The sequence below is a fragment of the Emys orbicularis genome, chromosome 1 (genome assembly GCF_028017835.1).
Source record: "Emys orbicularis isolate rEmyOrb1 chromosome 1, rEmyOrb1.hap1, whole genome shotgun sequence".
Classification (NCBI taxonomy): domain Eukaryota; kingdom Metazoa; phylum Chordata; order Testudines; family Emydidae; genus Emys; species Emys orbicularis.
The window spans coordinates 304,999,967-305,025,018 of NC_088683.1; the positions used below are offsets into that span (position 1 = coordinate 304,999,967).

At 43.1% G+C, this 25,052-nt stretch overlaps 1 protein-coding gene across 2 annotated transcripts in view; it reads left to right on the top strand.

The window, feature by feature from the left end:
- Window positions 1-25,052, top strand: part of NAA16 (N-alpha-acetyltransferase 16, NatA auxiliary subunit) — an 88,100-nt gene that overhangs the window by 27,997 nt on the left and 35,051 nt on the right. Inside the window, exons 4-9 of one of the 2 annotated variants that reach the window (XM_065415546.1) lie at window positions 5,962-6,119; window positions 8,814-8,948; window positions 10,841-10,994; window positions 12,755-12,874; window positions 16,577-16,672; window positions 22,525-22,637. In XM_065415546.1, the coding sequence (XP_065271618.1) occupies window positions 5,962-6,119; window positions 8,814-8,948; window positions 10,841-10,994; window positions 12,755-12,874; window positions 16,577-16,672; window positions 22,525-22,568 (707 nt within the window). In that variant the 3' untranslated portion in view covers window positions 22,569-22,637. Of the gene's footprint in view, window positions 1-5,961; window positions 6,120-8,813; window positions 8,949-10,840; window positions 10,995-12,754; window positions 12,875-16,576; window positions 16,673-22,524; window positions 22,638-25,052 lie in introns of those variants that run through there. The other variant, XM_065415538.1, reaches the window with a different exon arrangement.

Sequence of the window (25,052 nt, forward strand, 5' to 3'; positions counted from 1 at the left end):
TCGGCGGGTAGAGATCGATCTTCTGGGATCGATTTATCGCGTCTCATCTGGACGCGATAGATCGATCCCAGAAGCGCTCCCCCATCGACTGCGGAACTCCTGCTCGCCGAGAGGAGGAAGCGCTGTCGACGGGGGAGCTTGCCTGCGCCGCGTGGACCCGCAGTAAGTAAATTTAGTTCGATCTAGGAAACGTCGACTTCAGCTACGCTATTCTCGTAGCTGAAGTTGCGTTTCCTAGATCGATCCCCCGCCCCAGTGTGGACCTGCCCTAAGAGCCAGATCTGAGCACTGCCTCAGCCATTGAACCCCAGACAGAGTAGGATTGTCATGTGCTTGTACCCTATCTTGGAGTAGCTTACTGAGAGCATGGCAGATGCCCCATATTGTTACTACAGTCTTAAGGCAGTTGAATGGATTCTCCCCAAGTCATCACTCGTAGAGTTCCCAATATCTCTCCCTACTGTACAAAAAGACCAATGGTCATGACCAGTGATGAGCTGCCAAAATCTTAACCGATTCCCTATAAAAAGTTCTGATTTAAGGGATGTGCCACAGTATGTATTTTTTGGTACCTTTCTCCATCAGAAGTGGCAATGCATTGAGTCATTGGGAGTCATACTTAACCATAAAAAATACGTCCGTATTTTCCCTGGAGGAATTTTAATAATTCCTCCCGGACGGCGATTTAAGAACCAAAAAGCCTGACATGTCCGGGAAAATACAGGTGGTAACCCTACCTAAAGTTCTTTTTTTAAAAAGATGGGCCTGAACTAGAAATGAGCTCTGTTTCACATGTGTGGGTCCCCGCCACTCCCTGGGGGTGTGCTAGGGTGACCAGATGTCCTGATTTTATAGGGACGGTCCTGATTTCTGGGTCTTTTTCTTATATAGGCTCCTATTACCCCCCCACCCCGTCCCGATTTTTCACACTTGCTGTCTGGTCACCCTAGGGTGTGCACATGTGTGGGTCCCAGCTGCTCTCTGCCCCCCTCATTGAAGCAGGTGTGCAGGGTTACTGCCCTGGGAACTGCAGGGCACCAGTGGACATGGGGCCGGCTGCAGACAGGGGCGTGGGGCAGGGCTGGCTGGAGACGGTTGTGTGAGGCTGGCTGGCTTCGAGCAGGCGGCAGGAGTTGGCTGCGGGCAGGGGGTGCGGGGCTGGTGCAGGCAGGGCAGGGGGTGCAGCAGGGGCTGGCTGCAGGCAGGGTGGGAGGTACTCACAGGGAGAGCAGCTCGGAGCAGCCCGAGCAGCAGGATGCAGCCCAGGCCCAGCAGAGCAGCCAGGGACCTACCAGGCAGCAGCGGGAGCCCCAGGGGTTGGGGGAGCAGCAGCAGCAACATGGCTCCCGCAGCGCCCCCGATGGCTGGAGGAGGAATTACATCACTTCCCAGCCGGAGCCCATCAAAGCCGCAGCACCCCCTCGGAGGGAAGCGGGTTAACAACCGGTTCTAAAACTGCTTCAAAATTTAACAACTGGTTCGCGCAAACTGGTGTGAACGGACTCCAGCTCACCACTGGTCATGACTAGGGTGAAGACTAGAATTATGAAAGTTATTGTGCACAGAACCCTAAGATCTCCTGTTGGACTTGATTTAACAAAGGATTTACCAATCCATGTCTGAGTCCTTCGTTTGTTTGTTTGTTTGTTTCATGGCCAAGGAGCAGGGTAAGCACAATCAGATGCCCTTTTAGATAGGAGGTGCAAGAAAGGGAACAGGCTGGCTCAGGAGGTGAAGGTTGCCTGGAGGTCTGCTTTCCCTGTGTTTTCCCAGGACCATTGAAAGCTTGAGGGAGGACCCATCCTTCATCAGAGAAATTCCTTGGGGAGTAGGGAAGCCCTTTCTGTGTAAGGCAAAGGGGATATTAAAGGTATCTTGCATTCATGTGAGCCCACATCCTGGCTCTTGGGCTTATCTAGGGAGCGAAGGGAAAGGGTCTACTTAAAAATCTGGTTTGTGTGTCAGTAGCTGGTTTCAAGGAGATGCTATATACTGCCCCTCCCCCACCTGCACTGGTTAAGGTTCCCTTCCCCATAGCAGCTGCCGAAAGGTCTCAAGCCCCCTTTCAGCAAAGGTGTGTTTTGTTTTGTTTCCTTTGTTTTAAAGGGCAGTTTTGAAGGGTTATGGAATGTGTAGCTAGTTACATTAGTCTTCTGTGACTTCATTGCCTGAGGAAGAGTAGGGAGATCCTTACCCCAGTTGCCCCATCACTTTGAGCACATGGGTCCCCCTGAACATTGTTCAGTCAGATTACAAAATACACTTTGTGGGCAAAAAAGGGAAGGGATCCAGAAAGTTCCGGATCAGAAAAACATGAGAGCTCTTACCCGTTCTGAATCTTGCATCTAAATCAATATCTAGGCAAAAAAGTTCAAGATTTTCAGTCTGAGAACAAACATCTCTTATAGAGAAGGTGACACATTATGTTGAAACCACAGTGGTTCATGATAAACTGCTCAAAGCCCCATCTTGTTGCTAGCACACCATTGGAGTACATTGAGCTGAATTGTGTCTAAAAGGGCTCTAATCTTCCCGCTATTGCATACAAACCAAGACATCACCAGTCTGGCAGGTAGGATATTCTGTGATTGTCTGGTGACAGCTTGTACTGTTATAAATCCTGGGTCTTATAGTACCTGTGGCATATCTATACAGTTTTGTCTGAGTCAGCTTGAGTGAATTTTGAGGTACCAATAGAAGAAAGCACAGTATAGGGGATTTCTGTCTCTGAACTGCTGCCAGGCCACAGAAGCCAGGAGGTCCTGTCAACCATTGCCAATTGGACTTTCATATGCCACCACTCAAACTGTAGTTAGTATTAGGGTGACCAGACGTCCCGATACCGAGCAGTTCCTCCCGCGTCCTGACCGAAGTACGGTCGGGACGCCATTTGTCCCGATATTTTATTTTGGGCGTTTGTTTTTCCCCCCCCCTTGTTGCTTAGGCAGGGGGAGCGCCTTTTCCATTGTTACATTCACCCGGCACGTCCGGGTCTCGGCGGCACTTCGGCGGTGGGTCCTTCAGTCGCCGACGGTCTTTGGCGGCATTTCGGCGGCAGGTACTTTCTTCTTTGGCAGCAAGGTTTATTACCTGCTGCCGGAATGCTGCCGAAGACCGTCAGTGACTGAAGGACCCTCCACCGAAGTGCCGCTGAAGACTTTGACGGGTGAGTGTAACAATTGAAAAGGCGCTCCCCCTGCGACGGTCCTGATACTTTGGAATTCTCATCTGGTCACCCTAGTTAGTATGCAGGCATCTAAATTTGGATGGGGAGCCTGCGTTCAGGGATTCCATACCCAGAACTCTTGGCCTCCCCAAGAATAGCAGCTGCATCATCAATGGTTGTAGAGGTGAACGGTAGTCCTGTGTGCACTAAGGACTTTCAGAGACCTGGTATCCCAAAGGATTGTCCGTTTGAATCAGAATCATTTGGTTGTATCCTTCATAAATAGGAGGTATTAGGTTGTGCTTCCTGTGTCAGGAAGTGTGGGAGTGGACTTTTTCCTATGTGATATGATGTTCCTGGTGGTTATGTACTTGGCAGAACACCACAATCGCAGATTATATTGATCTGTGATAGATCCTCGCAAGTGGTCTCTGAATTAAGGACATCAAAGGTGAATATATTCCCCACTTACATCATGGTAGTGACTTTTCATTGTAGAATGAGTGAGCTTCCGGTCTAGTGTCTGACCTACTTCATGCCAAGTTAGCCAAGATTTGTGTGTCTGATTTGTGATAGAGTTCCACTTCTAAGAGCCTGTTCTGCCAACAGTCTTCCAACACTTGTGTACTCATTTCAATGAGGATGTTCTTAGTGTACTTTATCTTAATACACCTGTACCCCGATATAACGCGACCCGATATAACACTAATTCGGATATAACGCGGTAAAGCAGCGCTCCGGCAGATCAAAACAAGTTCGATATACCGCGGTTTCACCTATAACGCGGTAAGATTTTTTGCTCCAGAGGACAGCGTTATATCAGGGTAGAGGTGTAGTTCTCTTAAGGTTCTGCTTGGAGCAGATTGCTTAGATCAATGTGATTATACTAAGAGGACCATGTTGTGTATTTTGCATTGTTATGATCTGACTGGCCTAAAATTAGGCCATGTAGTGCTCATTCAATCTGAGGCAGGGTGGCTCAACTCTGGGGTTTCCATTTTACTCAAAGCAGCCAGGTGATCCTTGCTCAATACATTTTACAAAGCGCTGTGTTGCTTGGATTCTTCTTTCGTGCAAGAATCCAACTTTGGGTTCTTAGTTCTGCAGAACCTGTTTCTGAAGTACAGGGGAGTCCTCTGCTCTGCCTCTCCAGCCCCCACCTACTGGTTTTGCCTCTTACTTAGGTTAGAGAAATTTAAGTTTTTCTGTTTTGGACTCTTTCTGCAGGCTTTTATTACACTGTTAACCTCCTTACTCTTTTTACTTGCTGGGGTTATGTTTGTACTTTGTCCTGGGACATCACAGGAGCTTCTTTCTTTGGGAGTTGATTCCCAGAGAATGTGAAATTACTTACCTTGTAATTCTGTTTCTCTGAATATATTCTGGCAAGATTCTTGTTCACCCTCCCTCTTCAGCATCAGAGTTTGTACAGGGTATTTATTTTTTACACTTAGTTGTATTCTACCATTTTAAGGCATTTTTCAATCTTTCTGTTTTGTGTGATGAGCTAACTTTTTTTGGGGGGGAGCAGTTGCTTCCCACTCAAAGAAAATTAGCGAGAATTCAGAGAACTCCCACCCCTTCACAAGCAGTAGTCTGTCCTCCTCCACAAGCCATTTGTGACACCTTTTGCAATCAACAAAATGGTTAAATAAAGGTACTGCTACCTCAGTCCCACAATACTTTGAACCCACAAAGGATTGTGGGATATGGTGTTCATGAGGCAGTTTTTGAGTTGTAGACCAAAATAGTTGAGAACTACTAATCTAGAGGATGCTATATCAATGAGCAGTGTCAACTTGAGAGTTCTAAAGAATTAAAACAGTTTGACAAGGTTTGTTCCTTTATTTGCTAGGATTGTGAAGTTAATGACTGAAGTGATCATACCAGGTTATGTAATCGGATTTTTTTTAGATTTCATAGTTTCATGCCTTGAGTTCAAAGATTTTCACAGGGTAAAAGAGGAAGGGGCACTTAAGGGAGGAAAAATGCAAATCCTCACTCAAGATCACTGATGTCTCAAAGCTAGAAGAAACCTGAGGTATTACAGTGCTGACAGTCAGACTTGGTCAGTTGGAGATGCACACATATTGAAAGATTTCTTCGTTGAATAAACTATACCTCTCCCTTATTTAACACAGCGGTTACCAGACTAGTTAGATGATACTTTATATTAAGTTTTGATTTGATATGATTATCTCTTATTTTTAGTAAAACTGTTAACTTTAGGTCAGGGGTTCTCAAACTGGGGGTCTCAAGGCGTCGCAAGGTTATTAGATGGGGGGGTCATGAGCTGTCAGCTTCCACCCCAACCTCCGCTTTGCCTCCAGCATTTATAATGGTGTTAAATATATTTTAAAAAGTGTTTTTAATTTATAAGGAGGGGTCCCACATAGAGGCTTGCTATGTGAAAGGGGTCACCAGTACAAAAGTTTGAGAACCACTGCTTCAGGTTATTTGGCTCTTAGACTGTTACAGTGTAATTTACTGCAGTTTTCTTGGAGTTAAAAAATCTCCTGACCTGTAGCCTTCCTTCAGAAGTACAAGACAGTGGCTTGCCCATCCTCAGCATTCCAATTAAGGTTGTAAATACACACTAAATAACCCTGCTGGCAATAAAGGAGGACAAGAAAATGTGTAGCATAAAGATTGAGAAGAGTAACCAAACCTAAATAGCATGGAAGATTCTCAGAGAGAGAGAGAGAAATCCAGTTTCTTGGTCAGTATAATACATAGACAATGTAATTACCTTCAGAAAAATGTGAATGCCTGTCACTTTCCTTAACCTGTATTAGGTTGGCATGTGTACGGACTCTTGCAGCGTTCTGATAAGAAATATGATGAAGCTATTAAATGTTATCGAAATGCTCTCAAATTAGATAAAGACAATCTACAGATCCTAAGAGATCTTTCGTTGTTGCAGATCCAAATGAGAGATCTAGAAGGATACAGAGTAAGTATTTTATTTACATTTGTATGTTTTAAAACTACTAATTTTTAGTTTTTGTTTCTGGTAAGCTTAACTCAAAAGTAGCAAGTCATTTGAGCTGCTGGAAAGACTGAGAACAGTGAACTACAGCAGTGGTGCATTTGATGTATTGAGTTCATATGGAGGATGCCAGCCATGCTACTGTTACTCCATATTAGCTGATCCACAGAGCCATCTGTGCTTCTCAATTGCCAGACATATTCTAAACTAATGTTCACCAATTCACTCATGTGTATATTCGTTTTTTCTTAATACTGTGCACCCATTTCACACCTTACATTTTCAAAGCCTTATAAGAACATGAACTGCTTACCTCAACTTGTGGATGATGCCTACCTTCTCACCCTCCACATTACACCTGTTTTTAATGTATTTGAGGATTATTGGGATACTTTTTTAAGATGGCCGGTAGCCACTCATCCTTTGAATCCATTCTGGGCAGAGGAAGGATTTAGGGCTGTTTGCTTCTCTGTTCAGAAGAGCCAATTTTCACATAAGTACTAATGCTGTCCTTGACTTCCCATGTGCTGATCCCAGGTCTTCTGAAACCTTCATTCATCACTAGCTATGGCTGCAAGATCTATTAGGAAGCACTGTATATTAAAGGCAGATGCTGCTGTGTTTCCTCCTCACCTGCATAGAGCATAGAAGAGACTAGTCAATATTGATCTTTAATACCAAGACCTCAGTTCATCTCATTATAAAAATTGCCAGAGGAAAGAGTGGAACTAGGTGCTGAAAAGGCCCAAGGAAGAAATGGGGAGATATGAAAATGAAAACACTGTAATTTTATTTCAGAAAGATTGACAGGTCTTCTTTGAGTGATGTCCCTATGGGTGCTCCACTGTCATGCCGCAGCGCCCTCTGCGCCTCGGATTGGAGATCTTAATCAGCAATGCCCACCGTACCGAACGTGCGCTCTTCCCCCCTCTCGCACTGTGAGCGGGACGTATATGTAGCGCTGTGTGGTACAACTGCCCCCCAGTTCCTTCTCTACTGCCTTTGATCTGGGACAGAATCCGCAGCAGAGCCACCACAGTGTATTCACTATCTGGGAGAGGGACATGTTCCACAAAAGTGTTTTCACTGCCATGGCTTGACTGCTAGGGCCAGAAAAGACCAGGATGTTTGGTTGTGACTTCTCCTCATGGAGAAATCACTGTATCCAGCATCAGACCCAGGCCTGGACTCTCCCCCTGGGCAGCTTTCACCCTCAGCCAGGTCATCTGCCGATCACTGCAGTCCCATAAGAGAAAGTTGTCCCTCTCTCACTCTGATGAGAAGAAACGGGCTCTCTCCTCATATTCTGAGGCACAGCTTTCCCCCCCCCAGAACACCATCCCCTGTGAGGTCAGTTGCCTCAACATCCTCTGACGGGGACATAGCTCCGGGGCCCATCCAAGTACCTCTGGTACTGGCATGAAACATCTGTCTAAGGACCTTAACTGAGCAGACCTACAGCCCTCTGCACAGTCTCTTGGTTCTGGAGACCGAGACAGACTGACTTCGGGAGCTATGGCACCGACACGACCATCGGCACCCATCAAGTTTTCAGCTCCACTTGCTGATTACTCCTGCATGTCTCCTTCGGCACCGAGTCATGCTCCAGTACTGATGATGCTCCTTTCTCCACCACAGGAATCCAGACATCCTAAAGACCTGCTGGTATATGACATACCTGTGTCACCTCTGCTCAGACACAACCTCCCCCCACTTCCACCCTCCTCTCTGGACTCAGGACATTCCTCCCTTTCTCCTCCAAGGACGGCACCTCCCTTCCCCAGTGAGGAGGCGGAAGACGAGGAGTGGGCTCCATCATGCCCTCTTATTTGAATCCCACACAATCTACTTCTTCTACATATCCTCAATATGTGCATTCCACACCCGGACCCAACCCTGGTATGGACCAGAGTGGATGCAACCCCTCGTTCTGCTTCCCCCACATTGGCTCTATTGGGATCCCTGGGCCATGTACACGGCTGTCATGCAGCAAAGCTGGAGACCTACATCTTTGCCTTCTCCATCAATCTCTTGCCCACCAGAGACTCCTCCCTTGGAATGAGGTGAGGAGGAAGAAGTTTCACCAACACTATATTTCTCCTCTTCTTCCCCTAATGAGACTATCATGCCACCACCTACTACTGCTGATGACTTCAAACAGTTCCAGGAATAATTCCTCTGGACTCCCTCCAGCCTTATTTCTTTTGGAAATTAATGAGAGGTTAAGACATGAACATGGGTCTGTTTTGCTCAGAAAAAGGGAAATTTATTTTGTGTTCTTTGATTGTAAAAATCCAAATTCTTCTTCGGCATGCAGAGACTGGGTAAAATGTTCCAAAGTGCCTATGTGACTTAGGAGCCTGTCTTATTTTCTGAAGCAACTTAGGCAGTTAGGTGCCTCTTTTATCTTGATTTTAAAATAGATTTTAGGCTTTATGCCAGGAATGTTACCGTTTAGTGTAAATCCCACTTTCCTATAACTCGAATGTAATACTGTTTATCGTTTACTTTGTTAGAATTGCATCTTGCTTTTTAAGAATGTCCAACTTCCAGTAATAATCAAGATTAAAATACTAGTAGTAATACACTATCACAGTTGTGATTCAGTGAGATATTTTAGAACCATCTTCACTGAAGTAACTTTCCTTTTTATTAAAGGAGACAAGGTATCAGCTACTTCAGCTGCGTCCAACACAACGGGCTTCATGGATTGGATATGCTATTGCATATCATTTGTTAAAAGATTATGATATGGCCTTAAAACTACTGGAAGAGTTTAGAAAAACTCAACAGGTAAGACATAAAGAAGCAGAATTTGAATAACTACCAATATTGAAGGGGGGAAATGGCTATTGTTTGTACAATTGTTTTTCATTTAGCATCTTGGGACCTATTTCAGCAGATAATTGCATCTATGGACCTTTTACTCTTGGGGGGGATTCTGTGCCAAAAAATTAAATTCTGCGTATTTTATTTGTCAAAATAATACAATATAATCACACCAGTTTCAATTGTTTTGGTAATTTATTTAAACTACAATACAGAAAAAAGTCACACTAGCTATTCAGCATTTCCTAAACACATGAAACATGACCTACAAGCAAAGATTGAAAAAATTGGGTTTGTTGAGTCAGGAGAAGAAAAGACTTGGGGAGGGGTGTGTGGAACATGATGACAGTTTTCAAGTACATAAGAGGTTGTTATAAAGAGGAAGGTGATAAATTATTCTCCTTAACCACTGAGGACAGGGCAAGAAGTAATGGCTTAAATTGCAGCAAGAGAGTTTTAGGTTAGACATTAGGAAAAACCTTCCTAATTGTAAGGATAGTAAAGCACTGGAACAAATTACCTATGGAGCTTATGGAATCTCAGTCATTGGAGGTTTTTAAGAGCAGGTTAGATAAATCTGTCAGAGATGGTCTACTTAGTCCTGCCTCAAGGCACGGGAGTGGACTAGCTGACCTATTGAGGTCCCTTCCAGTCTTACTTTTCTGATTTCTATATTTACCTTTTAGTTCCCCCTGCAGTTTGAACTGAAGACAACATTTTTCTTCCTGCCTTAAATGGTTGTATAGCTTTACTGAACGATGTTCAATAGTTGCTGTGTTCCACCTTTTAAGGTTCTTGCATTTCATTAGTAGCTAACGAGGTTTGGGTACATAGTTTAAGAGCATTATGATCTCCCAGCATGAAAGGGGTCTGACTTGAACGTTCCTGCTGAAAGGGAATCTCTCTGACTTGGCAAGTGCTGCTGCTGCTCCTGTGGGTGGGTGACTGTTTCATTGTAGCTATAGTCAATTTCCATGTATTCTGCAGTTGAGGTGGTAGTGGATCTCAAGGGGATAGCCTGCCTGAGAATTTATAGAGCACAACAGATTCAATCTTCCACTGCATGGCAAGGAGTGGTGGGGAGAGAGGAGAAGGTGTGGATTTTTTTGTTTTGTTTTTAAGTGTAGGAGCCTACCAACTGATGGTCCATTTTGGTCAATTTCACGGTCATAGGATTTTAAAAATTGTAAATTTCATGATTTCAGATATTTAAATCTGAAATGTCATGGGGTTGTAACTGTAGGGGTCCTGATCTAACTGTGAAGGCAGAAGTGCAGAAGTAAGGGTGGCATGGTACGGTATTGCCACCCTTACTTCTGCGCTGCTGCTGCTTGCAGGGCACTTCCTTTAGAGCTGGGTGCCTGGCCAGCAGCTGCTGCTCTCCAGCCACCCAGCTCTGAAGGCAGTGCAGAAATAAGGGTGGCAATACCACAACCCCCTACAATAACTTTGCACACAAAAAAAACCAAACCCCACAACCTTCTTTTGGCTCAGGACCCCCAGTTTGAGAAACGCTGGTCTCCCTTGAGAAATCTGTATAGTATAGGGTAAAAGTAAACGTAAGACCAAATTTCACGGGGGAGACCAGATGTCATGGTCCGTGATGCATTTTTCACGGCCATGAATTTGGTAGCCCCCTTCCTATACACTACCTCCTCTATAGTGGTAGGCATCCAGTGACCAGCTTCAGTTGATTTCGTCTTAACTAAATATTTGTGAGTTTTACATTTTAAATACATTGTGAGGTCTACATCTCAATGTCATCTGCTGACTGAATCTTAAAATGCCTTGTGTACAATTGCACATGGCCTAGTTACAAGTGGTATGGTGCATGCTAATTAACCTGTCTTTTACAGATTCCTCCTAATAAAATAGATTATGAATATAGTGAACTGATCCTATACCAGAACCAAGTGATGAGAGAGGCAGATCTATTTCAAGAGTCTTTAGAACATATAGAAACATATGAGAAGCAAATATGTGACAAGCTTGTTGTAGAAGAAATCAAAGGTAAATCTTTGTTTTTTCTCTTCCTACTCACCTTGCCCCAAACTATAAGTATCTACTGGCTTTTAAATATCATGATATCAAAATGAGGGTTATATTTAAATTGTTTTATAGGTAAATTTATTAACATCAGATCTATAATTTGGTATTTTGTTAAGCTTCTTTGACAAAGTGGAGTGTTAGTGGGGTGACATTACTTTGATATGGAATGGAAATAAATTTGGAATGAAATAGCATTCCTTGTTATTAGAGGGCCATTCACAGAAATAGAGTATATCTCAAAAACTGATCAGTAGTCTGTGTACAGTAGGTCAAAACTAGTAAACCACTCATCTCTACTTAGCCCTGCAAGTTAAGAAATGTAATGCCCTGTGTGTACAAAAATGTTGGTTTCCTGCTTGGAGCATCAGGTTGTGGTTTCTTTTTAAATACATCAATGCCTTTTTGTATTATCATACAGTTTTTGCAAAAAAATAAATATTTATTGTTCAGTTAAAATTGATGCATTAGGGTTTTTTAAAAACTTGGACTGCTGAGGTTCTGAATATGTGCAACTATGTGACACAAACAGATCTCAAATATTCCTTAATTGACCTCTATGCTGGGAATCTCTCTTAGGGCAATGTGCCTGTATTAAAATATTTGGCAAGACATTTATCAAATTGCCTATATTAGTTGTGTCCAAATTGCCTTGAAAATATGTTCCCTGAGCTACGTCCTCCACAGTTTAAACCGCTGTGGTGTTACTGATATGAGTTGGGAGCGCTCTGAGCATGCTGCAGCTGCTTTGCAGCAACCCCAGTGGCCACCTGCTGCCTCATTGGGAGGGAGGAGAAATTAGTCCTGACTGTTCTATTGCCTGTTTCCCTACTTGATATGGGAATCCCAAGAACAGCCAGAGAGGAGCTTGAGTGGCTGTGCCTGTCAAGGGGAGTACCTACAAAAAGATGAGTCCTTTACCAATAGCCCGGGTGGCTGCTCTAGCTTGTGCCAGCTGGCAACGGCTCCTTAGAGACCAGCCCTCAGCTGGAGATAGCCCCGGTGCAGCACACACTTCTCCTCCCTGCCCTGAAACGTGCCCTGCACCAGGAACTCTGGGGAAAGTGTAGGGAGCAAGCAGAGGATTTTGTGGGTAGTTTTCACTCCTTTTTTGCCACTTGAGCTGTGGAATGGGGCATATAATCTACCCCAAAGTGTGTGTTTGTAGCCCCTTAACCTTCTTGAAAGACCCTGTTTGGTCCTCACACTGAAAAGAGTGGACAACATTGGCATGAATACTGATATAAAATCCTATTGCAAGGTCTGTCCAAAAAGAAGTAGAGTTGAGGTTTCTGTGAGAACTTTAACTTTGAATTTTCTGAATATGGGCCAGTAAATTTGTAAACTTAATGTTTCATCAGTGTTGCTTGCATTGAATTTGAAATGCCTCCTTTGGCTAGCTAATACAAATCCACTAGCTCTGGTCTTTTTTTCATATCTGGATAAGTTAGTGTCATAAAACCAAAAAAAGGCATCTAAACAAAAATAACCTTATTTTTCAGAATTGCTGAATGCTCACAAATACCATTGAAGTCACTGTGAGGTAGAGTCGCTCAATGGGATTTCTGGGTTGGAAAACACCTCTGAAAATCAGCCACTTTTATTTTGCTAGATGCTTAAATATGGCTTATTGCACTAGTTTTAGGTACCCAATTTTGAAAATTTAGCCTCAAGCCATAAGTATACTTTCATTTAACTCACATTGTTTAACTGTATTGTTTTAGGAGAAATGTTGTTGAAGTTGGGAAGACTAAAAGAAGCTGGTGAAATATACAAAGAATTAATTGATCGGAATGCAGAAAACTGGTATTATTATGAAGGCTTGGAAAAGGCCCTTCAACCCAGTAAGTAATGCAGCGATGTACTTAATTTCCTCCTTTGTATTTAAACAATTGGTGTCTGATAGAATGTTACAATTTGAAATTGGAACATCACAATTTAGCTGAAAAATATTTGTGTATCTTCTGAACTTGAACAATCTGTAGTCAGATTTACTCATTTAAAAATTAATTGAAAACCTCTGTGCATGTAGTACCAACACTCACCTTTTCTTTAAAGGTCATGCTCGCTAGCCCAAGGAGAACTTTTCCCCTGCACACACACTTTATAAAGGGAGTTGTCATCACTAGCTGACTCGCACAGTAATTTGTTTGGATCAAGTTGCAGGACTGCCACTTTCATAAAGCTGTCAATTTGAGATTTCACTGGATAATAGCTTTTTAAAAAGGAACATAGTCTTTTTTTATTAAACTCAAAGGCAGATTAAATATATTGCTTTAATTTCTCTTGGATAGGACCCTCTAAAGCAGAGGTCTCAAACTCAATTTACCTTAGGGCCAGTGCCAGTCCTCACATCCTCCCAATGTCACTCATGGCCCCCCAAAACTCTGCCCCCCTCCATCTGCCTAAGGGTCTGGGACGGAGTGTGGGTGGGGGAGGAGGTCTGGGGTAGGGGATTGGGGTGCAGCCTCTGGGAGGGAGTTTGAGTGCAGAAGGGATGAGAGGTTGGGCTCTGGGAGGGAGTTTTGGTGGGGGAGGGGGTCTGGGGTGCAGGCTCTGGGGTGGAGTTTGAGGAGTGGGGGGGTGGGGAGGGGGTGCAGGCTCTGGGAGGGAGTTTGGGGGCTGGAGGTGGTGTGTGGGAATGGGGTGCAGGCTCTGGGAGGGAGTTTGGGGGCTGGAGGGGATGTGTGGGAAGGGGGTAGGGGTGCACGCTCTGGGAGGGGGTTGGGGGTGCTGCGCTTATCTGGGGCTCCCAGGTGGGGCGGGCCGGGGAGCCTCTGCGCGCTTCTGCCCCCCGGCACTGCCTCTGCAGCGTCCCATTGGCCACAGGGGCACTCAGAGCAGGGGAAGTGCGTGGAGGCACAGCCCCACCCCCTGGGCCTCAGGGAGGGGCTGGCAGCCAATGGAACGAGCAGGTAGATGCCACTCAGCTCTGCTGCGCTGCCAGGGCCCCTGAGGGGGAAGCGCCCGGGGGCGGCAGGTGGGGCCAAGGGAGAAACCCGGCCCCAAAACTGCTGGAGCCCTGTGGGCCACATTGGGGAGGCTCGCGGGCTGCAGATGGCCCGTGGGCCAGGAGTTTGAGACCCCTGCTCTAAAGGCATATCATTTTAGCAGGGACTAGCTTTCCTGTGGAAGAGAAGAAAATAGAAATAATTAAGGATTTCCTAAAAGTTAAAGCTCACTCCTGGTACGGTTATTCTGGTCTTCCAGAAAAAAATAGCTAATAATTTTTGCGGCGTACAATACTGGAACAGCAGATACCTATGACCAAGAAATGGAATCAGAACTTCCAAAACGTTTTTCTTAAAACATAATTTAAAAACTGTTTTCTCACAATTATTCTTAAACTGTAAAAAAAAAAAAAAAAAAAGTTCCACAATTGAATAGAAAGCAGAAGGTTTTTTTTTATTGGATTAATTCCGATAATATTATAAAACCACAGAACATTACTCATAGATGTTGTTGTTGTAGTAGTAGTAGTAGTAGTAGTAGTAGTAGTATGTTTTTAATGCAATTTAGATTTTCCCATGTTTAAGTAAATAGTTGACACTAAAAAGGTGTCAAACTGTTAAAAGGTCTGCAAATATGACTTGAGGTTGAGTGAAAGTTTCTAATTAAATTGTTTAAACATATTTATAGACTAGGATTACTGGTGTGTATTTGTTACATTGTATCCATAGAACTGGTAGTTAATATTGCCTAAACCAGGGGTGGCCAACCTGAGCCTGAGAAGGAGCCAGAATTTACCAATGAACATTGCCAGAGAGCCACAGTAAAATGTCAGCAGCTGCACCTCCCGCCCACCAGCAGCCCCGCCAATCAGCGCCTCCCCCTACCTCCCCACGCCTCCTGCCCGTTGCAATCAGCTGTTTTGCAGTGCGCAGGAGGCTTTGATGGGGAGGGGAGAGGAGCGAGAGCATGGTAGGGGAAGGGGCAGTGGCCTTGGGGGAAGGGGTGGAGTGGTGGCAGGACCTGGGGCAGAGCAGAGGGTTGAGCAATGAGCACCCCACAGCACATTGGAAATTTAGCATCTGTAGCTCCAGCCTCGGAGACAGCGCCTATGCAAGGAGCCGCATATTAACCTCTGAAGAGCTGCATGCAGCTCCGGAGCCACAGGTTGGCCACCCCTGGCCTAAACCAATGTTTCTCAAACTATTGACTATTGTGGGTCACACATGCAGCTCTCACATGGGCCACATCCACACAATATATATACTACCTGTATGGCCCTGAGGATGTCTCATGGGCGGCAGCTGTGTGCTGATTGGGCCGCAAGTGGGCTGAGAATCACTGACCTAAGCAATTAAACTAGTCAATGGGTTGACTCTATTATTCGGTTTCTCTCTGAAACATTTGGAAACTCTCATTTATAATTATTAATAAAGAACAAATGTGTATATGTAATGTACATTTCACATAAAAATCCTATATCGATTTAAACTGTACTAATTATAAAACATAATAATGCTACTTTATTTTTTTTAGGTGGTCTTAGGACTATTTCCTCCCCCATGGTAAGTTCTGGAGCTCCAACCTGTGATTTCATATAGGGTTTTTATATGCTTTAGTTCCAATTTTAATATTTTAATTTATTACTCTAAGAATTATGTATACCCTGGAGCCAGTGGGTAACATACGTACGTGTGTGTGTGTGTGTGTGTGTGTTTGTGTACATATATATATTTCCCCACCATCAGATCTCAATGACATGAGGCTTTTTACGTATGAAACAAATGTCCAAGTATAACTACTAAGCATTTTTCATGCTATATCCTTGATCTTAACTTTCAATATTAATTAAGTTCACCAAACAATTTGACTTTTCAACTAAATTCACTTATGAATGTGAAACAGCATTTCAAAACCAATAGATCAGTTTGTTTTAAAGTTCTGACCACATTGGAGCTCCAAAGCATATTATGGGGGAAAGGGGAGGAGTGGGAAGGAGGTCTAAAGAAAACAAAAGTTCTTAAACTTGATGTATTGACAGTCCTGATGCTAAGTGCTTACATAGTTAGTATTCGTTTACTTACATTGCTGAAACTTTTGTAATAAAAGGCTTATTTGTATATTTTTAAAATACTTTTAAACGATTAAATGGTAGTTCTTTAAGACGTTGTCCTAAGTGGATTCATATTGATAGACAATTCGTTTGCGTACATTATTTGCAAATGTTGAAGTACTGTTTTGTGAATGGGATTGCACAGTATGTAGTTGTAAGAAAATAAGCACAATCTCCCTGTGGTTGGAGGCACAAGGTAATTAGGTTCTCTGCTGTTCAATTACTTAAACAAGTAATAACAAAAGATAGGGTCGGTTATATGTACAAAAGATTGCAACACACTACCTTCTTCTATAGTGTATTTGATTAAATAAATGAAAAACGTAGTGTAAATTTTTGCAGTGTTGTAACTAAATCTGTACCTTCTGGTAGGTTTAGCTAATTAAAATCTAGAATTACAGATTTCTTTTAATGTCTTTTTTTAATGCAAAAATAGATTTTTCTCTCCAGTGTTTCTTACATCTGTTATATTTGCTGATAATAGGCACTTTAGAAGAGAGGCTTCAGATTTATGAAGAAGTTAGTAAAAGACATCCCAGAGCAGTTTCACCTAGAAGATTACCTTTAAACTTTGTTCCAGGTAACAAACTGCATATCTGTTCCATAATGATATTAATTTTTGTTCTTTTTATTAAGGTGTCAATAATTAATTTGTCCTAAATTTTGAGCATCCATTTATATGTAAAGGTGCATAAAGCTTGGTTTCAACCACTTGAGGACTATGCATCTCTGTTGATATGAACACAAATGTCAGTAGTACACTACAAAGGCTGATAGCAAAAGGTCCTGCATGGTAATATTTTGCCTTTACTGATGAAACTACAGTGGATAGCTGTGTATATATTGTAAGAGTAGCTATATATATAATATAATGCCTTTGCTCCTGTGCTGTGTGTTAGGTGATGTCCCCAGATCAGAGTATGAAGTGTGGTAAGCTATTGTGTTAAGGGAATAATAAATTTCAACTTTTGTTTCTTTAGTTGTTTATACACTGTGATAACATTCCTCTCTAGCCTCTTAGAGGAGAAGTCCCCTAAGACTGACTTTATATTATTGACAGAAGAAGTTTGCCTGTAAAGCTAGCAGCAGAAGAAATTGGAAGCTCTACTTACAGTTCAGATGTTGCACAGAAAACTACAGTAGAGGCTTCTCTGTACTGTTTCATTGGCCTGGAACCTAGTTGTCAGCAACTGCACCCCCTGAGTTAGAAGCTTGATTTTTTTTTTTTAGTATTTTTATTTTTGTTCGGGTGTCCCAAGCCCTGTCCCTGTATCTCCCTGTATTTTATAAGCTGGAACAAATGCTGATAAATGTATATAGCAATCAGCTGTAAAGTGGGCCTAATTTTGTTCACAACTGCAAGTTAACTCTAGTGATGGTGGCTTTCCCAAGAAAGCTCCCAGCCTACCTCAAAGAATTTTATGCTACAATGTAGTGCAGTGTTTGTTAAAATTTTAACTTAATCTCTAATGTAAACTACTATTACCATGCTGTACCTTGCCAGGTTATCTGTAGCTCAAAACTAGGTTTGCAGCATTTTCCAGTATGAAGTTTAATTGTAGCATCATATTCAGCAATGCTATAGTTAACTTTTTTTTAATGACTTTGTTATAAGCTCTCTATTTTGGAGAGTTTGTTACACTTAAAAAACAAATTATAAAAACCCTCTATACTGAAACTTGGTACATAAGTGTTCTCAAGTCTGGAAAAATGATTGAAAATTGGTTCTTCCAGTGATTGCACATGTGCATTCCACTCTTGGTATGTGTGCATCCTCTGCATGGTTGTCAGAAACTTTTCCCCTTAGCAGTACCTGTTGATGTGGCTCAGGTGTTGTCTGTCTCACGCCCCTGTGAGCAGGCGTAGAGGGCAGAGCTGCCTCTGACCCCCCTCAGTTCCTTTTTACTGCCCAGGATGGCTGCTGGATCAGTTGGTCTTGCTTTAACAAATTCTCTCGGTGTGTCTTATTATTTTGTAGTGTTAGTGATTGTTTTTAAAAAAAAATGTTGGTTTTTTTGGTTCCCCTACTCTGTGTTCCATTTGTGGTACTGAGGAATGCATCGATTACTGTGCTTCAACCCTGGTTATTCTTGCTCCAAGATGAGGTCTGTGAGTGACCTACATTCCAGCTGTTTGAAGTGCCTGGCTGAGTCTTGCATATCAGACTGTTGTCAAATTTATAAGGACTTTGAGCCTAGGACCAAAAAAGATAGATGCCAGGCTGAAGTTTCTTTTGATGGAAGCTACTCTGAGACTACCATTGGAGCTTTCCTGCTCAAAGAGGGGGACCACTTCTTCAGCTTCAGTTACAAGCGTTCTGCCAGTGTTGGCAGAGTTCTGGCATCAGTCATGATTTCCGGTGCCGAGGAAGAAGCATAAGGCTTCTAAGGAAGAGGCTGGAAGAGGAAGATTTCTGGCTCTTATGCCCACCGAGAAGAGTGATGGAGGATTGAATAGATCATTGGGTAAGGAGGCGCTGTTGACTGCAGCACCGGGACAGGCACTGTCCTCAGGAAGGTCCTCACCCCGACCTGATGACTTCAAGGCTCATCAGGAACATTTTGAAAATGGTTGCCTCAGCCTTGGATATCCAAGTGAAGGAAGATGAGGAGTTGTCCAATAGACTAGATGACATTTTTACCGCAACTGGCCCCCTTGTGTGGCCTTACCAATTTATGAGGTGATTTTAGAGCCCCACCAATAACCTGTAACAAACTCCCTCCTCACTTCCTCTGACATCCGAGAGGATGAGGATTGATACTACTATATGTACCTTCACAAGGCTTTAAGTATTTCTTTTCACATCCCCTTCCAGGGTCATTGGTTGTTTTGAGAATTATTAGGAGGGAACGCTAGGGGCAACAGGCTGCGATCCCTAAATCACAGGACCCCAAAAAACTTGACCTGCTTGGTAGGAACATTTTTTCTATGTCTGGGTTACAACTTAGAGTTGCTTTTGTTAAGTCTCAGATATTAGTCATATCAAAACGTAAGGACTAGTTACAGGAGGACCTGAAACAAGAGTTTCTTTCACTGGTAGACAAAGGAAAGCTGATGGCTAGACCATCACTCCAGGCCAGTTTGGATGCTGCTGACTCAACTGCTAGGGCCATGACCTCTATTACAATATGGGGGTGCTCATGGCTGTAGTCTTTGGGGCTGCCCCAGGAAATCCAGCATACTGTTCAGAACCTGCCATTTGAAGGACCTATTCTCAGTGCAGATAGATGACAAACTGCATGGTTTTGAGTCACCCTGGAATCTTTTAAAGTCGCTGGCTATATGTACACCTGCCCTGACAAGAAAGCACTTTTGTCCACAGTAGTCCCGCCAATATGCTACTTTTGCACTTCAACAAGACCTATTAAGGAAAAAGAATAGGGGTTATAGATGCAGACCACCCCCTTCATCTACTGCAACAGCTGCTAGTTCATCTAGGCGCCCTGGGGGCGCTAAACAGACATTTTGATGGGTTAATTGAGACTATCATACCAGTCTCCAAAATTCCAGCCCCTTCTCTCTCTTTTTGCAAACCAGCTATTCCACTTCCTAGCTGGTTGGTCCCAAATCACTTCAGACCAGTGGGTTCTAAACATTGTGGAAGTGGAATACACCCTTCATTTTATTTCTATACCTCCCTCCTTCCTTGTCCCTCTTCTTGTGAGAGTGGTCCCTGGAGGTCCTCCTCCAGGAGGAGCATTCTTTGTTTCAGTTGGGAGTCATAGAAGACGTTCAGCAGTATTCCAGAGGGACAGGCTTTTATTTCTGTTTCCTTATTCCGACAGCAAAGAGATGTCTCAGACAATTTTCAGTCTGCGTCAACTCAACAAACATCTGAAAAAAGTAGTTTTGCATGGTCTTGCTGGCCTCCATTAGCCTCTCCCTGAATTCTAGAGATTGGTGTGCTGCCCTCAACTTGCATCACCACATGGAAATACATGTCCTGTATCAGGGCCATGGGAAGTATTTAAGGCTCCTGGTGAACCTTTCTCACTACCAATTCAGTTCTACCCTTTGGCCTGTCTCCCACTCCCAGAATTTTTACAAAATGTATAGCATTGTTAAGTGCATTTATGAGGAAGTTTGGGTGTGCAAGTGTATACATAACTGGATAATTGGCTGGTGAGAGGCTGATACAGAGTTCAGGTACTATCCAGTCTCTCTCATCCACTCAACCTTCAGGGCTCTGGGACTGTTAATCAACACACAGAAATCTATCCTCTCCCTAGTTCAGAGAATAGAATTAATAGGGATAGTCCAGGACTTGACTCAAGCCAGAGCTTTCCTTCCATGATCAAGATTTCAGGCAATTCAATCCATCATTTTAGGTCTCGTGGTTCACCCAACTAAAACAGAATGGAATTACATGTGGCTTCTGGGGCACATGGCCTTTTGCAGGTACATAGTCCAACATGCCAGATTGTGCCTCAGGAACTAGTCGTGGCTGTCCTCCATATTCTCTCCAAGCCATCACCCTCTAAGCCTTGTGGTGAGGGTAGCCTCTCAGGTTTTAGCCTCTCTGGACTCTTGGACGAACCTTGTAAACATATGTATAGGCATTCCCTTTGTAATGCTCAGCCTTCATTGACAGTAGTGATAGATGTGTCTGCTCTGGGTTGGGGGGGCTCATCTGGGTTCTCTTAAGACACGGTGGTTGTGGTCCAAAAAGGACTTGTTTTTACACACACATTTCAGGGAAATGAGCTATTCAGCTGGTGTCAGGCTTTCTCACCCAAATCAATGGGAAAAGCTTGCTCATTCTCACAGAAAACACAATGGCAACGTTCTACCTCAACAGGATGGGAAGGACCTACTTGTCCTAGCTCTGCCATGAGGCAGTCTAACTCTGGGGTCAACCGAATTGGCAATACAAAAATCCCAGAGTCTCTTACTTTCCAGGGGTGCAGAATGAGCTTGCAGATCATTTAAGTCACCATGAGTGGTCTCCACATCCAAATATAGCCAGGCACATTTTTCAGCTGTGGGGGACTCCCCAGCTAGACCTCTTTGTAGTAAGAACCACAGGAAGTACAAGCACTTTTGCTCCCTTCAAGAGCATAGTCAAGGTTCCCTCACAGAAATTTTTTTGCGGCCCTGGTATGGGCAAATTTCTGTACGCTTTTCCACCAATTCCACTTCTTCCAGAATGTTGCTAAAAATCAGACAGGATATGCTTGATTCATACATATAGCCCCAGCTTGGCTTTGGCAGCACTGGTTCTCCACCCTTCTCCCTGTAGGTAAAAGCTCTGATATCTCTTCCTTTGGACCCATGCCTAATTTCTCAAGACCATGGTCAGCTATTCCACCCAAATTTGCAGGCGCTTCATTTAACAACCTGGATCCTTCATAGCTAGACCTTCAGGAAGAGTCTTGTTCAAAAGAGGGTTTAGGATGTGCTTTTAAATAGTAGGAAGCCATCTATATAGATCTATCTAATTGATGAAGTGGAAGCAGTTCTCTCTTGTCCGAACAATTTGGAGTCTCGCTGACACATTCTTCGACTATCTTGGACAGCATATCTTGGACTATCTCTTATACCTAAAACAATAAGTGTTAGCTGTTAGCTGCTAGGTGGACTTTGATAGAGGTATTTCAACTTTCCACCCTTAGGTTGATACTCTCTGTATTTTCTAATAGGATGTCAATAAGATTTTTGAAAGGCTGCCTGCTCCTTACTGCATCTTTCAATGAAGATAGCATTTTTGGTGGCCATCAATGCTATTAGGAGGATAGGTGAACTATGTGCATTAATGCTTGGCCCTCCATGTAAAATTTCCTTTAATAAGGCTTACCCGTGTCCTTATCCAAAGTTTATTTCACAAGTGATGTATAACTTCCATATCAACCAAGCAATTTATTTGCCTTTGTTCTTCCCAAAGCTTCACTCAAATGAAGATGAGGAGCGGCTGCACAATCTAAATGTCAGAGGAGTGTTGTCTTTCTACCTCGACAGGTCCAGGCAATTCCACTTGTCTTTGCAGCTTTGTGTGGCAATCATGTACAGAATGAAAGGGCTCCCATTCTCTTTTCAGAAGATTTAATCTTTGCTTCCTGTATTCGCTTGTGCTGTGACTTATCAAGTGCTACTCCACCAACCAGAATGACAGTATATTCAACGAGATTGCAAGCGGTATCTTCAGCCATTCTGGGTCAAGTGCCTGTCATAGACATTTGTAAAGTGGTAACTGGGCCTTCAATACATGTTTGCAGCCCATTATACCATCACTCAACAGTCTAAAAACAATGCGAGATCTGGGCGAGCTGTTCTCAAGTCTTTATTCAGATAGACTCTGATCCAGCCTCTTGATTTCACAGCTTGAGAGTCACTGAGAGTGGAATGTACATGTGCAATCACTAGGGGGGAAAAAGGTTACCAACCGGTTCCACAACTGTTGTTCTTTGAGATGTGTTGCACATGCTCATTCCACAGCCCACCCTCTTATCCCTCTGCATTGGAGTTTCCGGCAAGAATGAACAGAGGTGTCAGGGGTGGATCTGCCCTTTATGCCTGCTCAAAGGGTGCACTGCAGCAGAGGGTGCTTGACCCGCTCTCACAGATACCACTGAGGAAAAAGTTGTAACAGCCATGCACAGGATGCCCATACAGAGTGAAATGGACATACGCAACACATCTCGAACAGCAGTTACGGAACAGGTTAATAACCTTTTTTACTGTGCATGCAGAATAACCTTTTTGTTTTATTGTGCTGTATTGAAGTCCATGAGATGATGCATTTAAGTTAATAAAAGGAATTGCCGTCTTACAGAAATGTACAGGGTGCAAAACTTTTACATCTTCACAGAAATAGAAAGGGTTTGATACCATCAATTAGGATCATAAATATTCATTGCTCTAGTTAATGTTTGTTCAGTGCCTTGGAGAGTAAGGGTTTGTCTGTACTGCATTTTAAAACCCTTTGCAGCAAGGCTCAGAGCCCGGGTCTACAGACTTGGGCTTGCACTATGGCGCTAAAATCAGCAGTGTAGACATTTGGACTAGAGCTTTGAAGCCCAGGGAGGGATTAAGGCTTCAGAGCCTGAGCTGCAATATCTACACTACTGTTTTTAATGCAGTAACGTGAGACCAAAATTGTAGACCTGGGCTCTGAGACTCACTGCTGCAGGTTTTAAAACACAGCATAGATGTACCCTCTAACAGCTATAAGAGTTCTCAGTACTATTATAATTCTAGAAACCAATGTAGATATGTTACCTGATGATGAATTTGCGTCTGTCTCCCTTATGAAACAAAATCTTTTCAACTTTGCTTCCATGTGGCTGTCACCTTCATGGAGGAGCCTTTACTTGACTCAAATATACACCATATACACTCTCCTACTTACCTTAAAATTAGCTCAGGGAGACCCCAATGGTGTTTGAAATTGTGATTCACGCTGTCCTGAGGACTAATGAACCTACCAATGAGATGTACATTAACAATGCACCTCAACTCTTTGCTTGCCTCTGAAAGGCCTTGATACACAGGGTACATCTACACTGCAATTGGGGGAGCACAGGTAGGCATACCTGAACTAGTGTGATTGAACTCCCTAAAAATAGCAGTGTGACCTAGTTATCCTAGGGTCCCAGACAGCATTGTACTTGGGTGGCTCGCCCATGCCACTGTGGCTGCACTGCTATTTTTATCAAGCGACAGTGGTCGAAGTTAGCTCTGGTACATGTGCTCCAGTTGCTGTATAGCCATACCCACTATGTGCTCAAAAGGGAGTGCATTTAGTTTATACTCTTTGGCAGGCCACAACTTGAAGATCTAGATTATACAGAAACTAACAGGTATAGTTGTAATGCTAACAAAACTTTTTCAAAGAAAAAAATGTAAAGTTTACAACTTCAGAGATTTCCTGGCACTGAAAACTGGGAGAGTGACTGAACATATTCCTTAAATTATCCTCAGATGAATACATTTTAAGATCCGTTCACTTATTTAGCAGTGTGATCATCCCTCGAAGCGCTGGGCCAGCCTGAGTTTAGTCCATTTTTTTTCTTTTGCTCCTGAAGTCTACATGTGTTTTTTTTGTTTGTTTGTTTTGTTTTGGGGGTTTTTTGGGTGCAACTTCAAAATTACCATTGCTTCACAACAGATCAAGCCAAAAATTAAAGGATGCTGTTCATGCCTCACTTAAATCCCAGATGTTTACTTCAACTAATCCTTTTCAGGAACATAGTCGCCTTTATGTTCTGCTTGATTTTTAAGCAGTTCATCTTGTAAATTGATTTCTGAGCAGCTACATGACAATTTACCATCTATCTGCCATCTTCAGATTAAATGTTTTATTCCCATAAATAGAAAAACATGAAAATAAGGGGAAAACTTCATTGCCTATTTTTATTACTAGGAATGATTTTCAATATGCATGTGTTGGTTCTGGAACACTTTATATCATTGCAAGTCTGTATTGTTGAATATATTCATTTCCGTGGGAATGGGTGTGGTAATAAAAAGTAGTTGCCCCATTCTTGAGCAGCACTTGAAATGAAAGCAAGATAACTCACACTTAAATGAGAGCCACACGGTGTCTCACTGGGTTACCCTTCCATGCCTTTTTGTAACAAACAAGGTATTTTAGTTATTCTAATTTCTGTTTCTCTAGGTCTGTCAAAAGCATTTCAGTTTGTAAATATTCCCAGCTTGGTAGCTAAAATATTTATACAACCCTACTGAGCATATGGAAAATATTCTATGCCTGTTCCATGTGTCTTCCCAGTTGACTCATCATAATTCATGGAAGTATTAACCTAAGATGCTCTCAGACGTCAGTGCTATAAAGGTTGTTTTGCTTATTAGTTACTTTCCTTTCTTAAGTCTCTCCCAGAAATCTTGTCTCTGCTATAGAAAGATATCATAGCACAACAAGTACTGTGGTTGTGCCCACAAATACATTCAGATAACTAAGTGTTTCAGTAACCTCCTCCTACAATATTGATAAAGATGTGGGG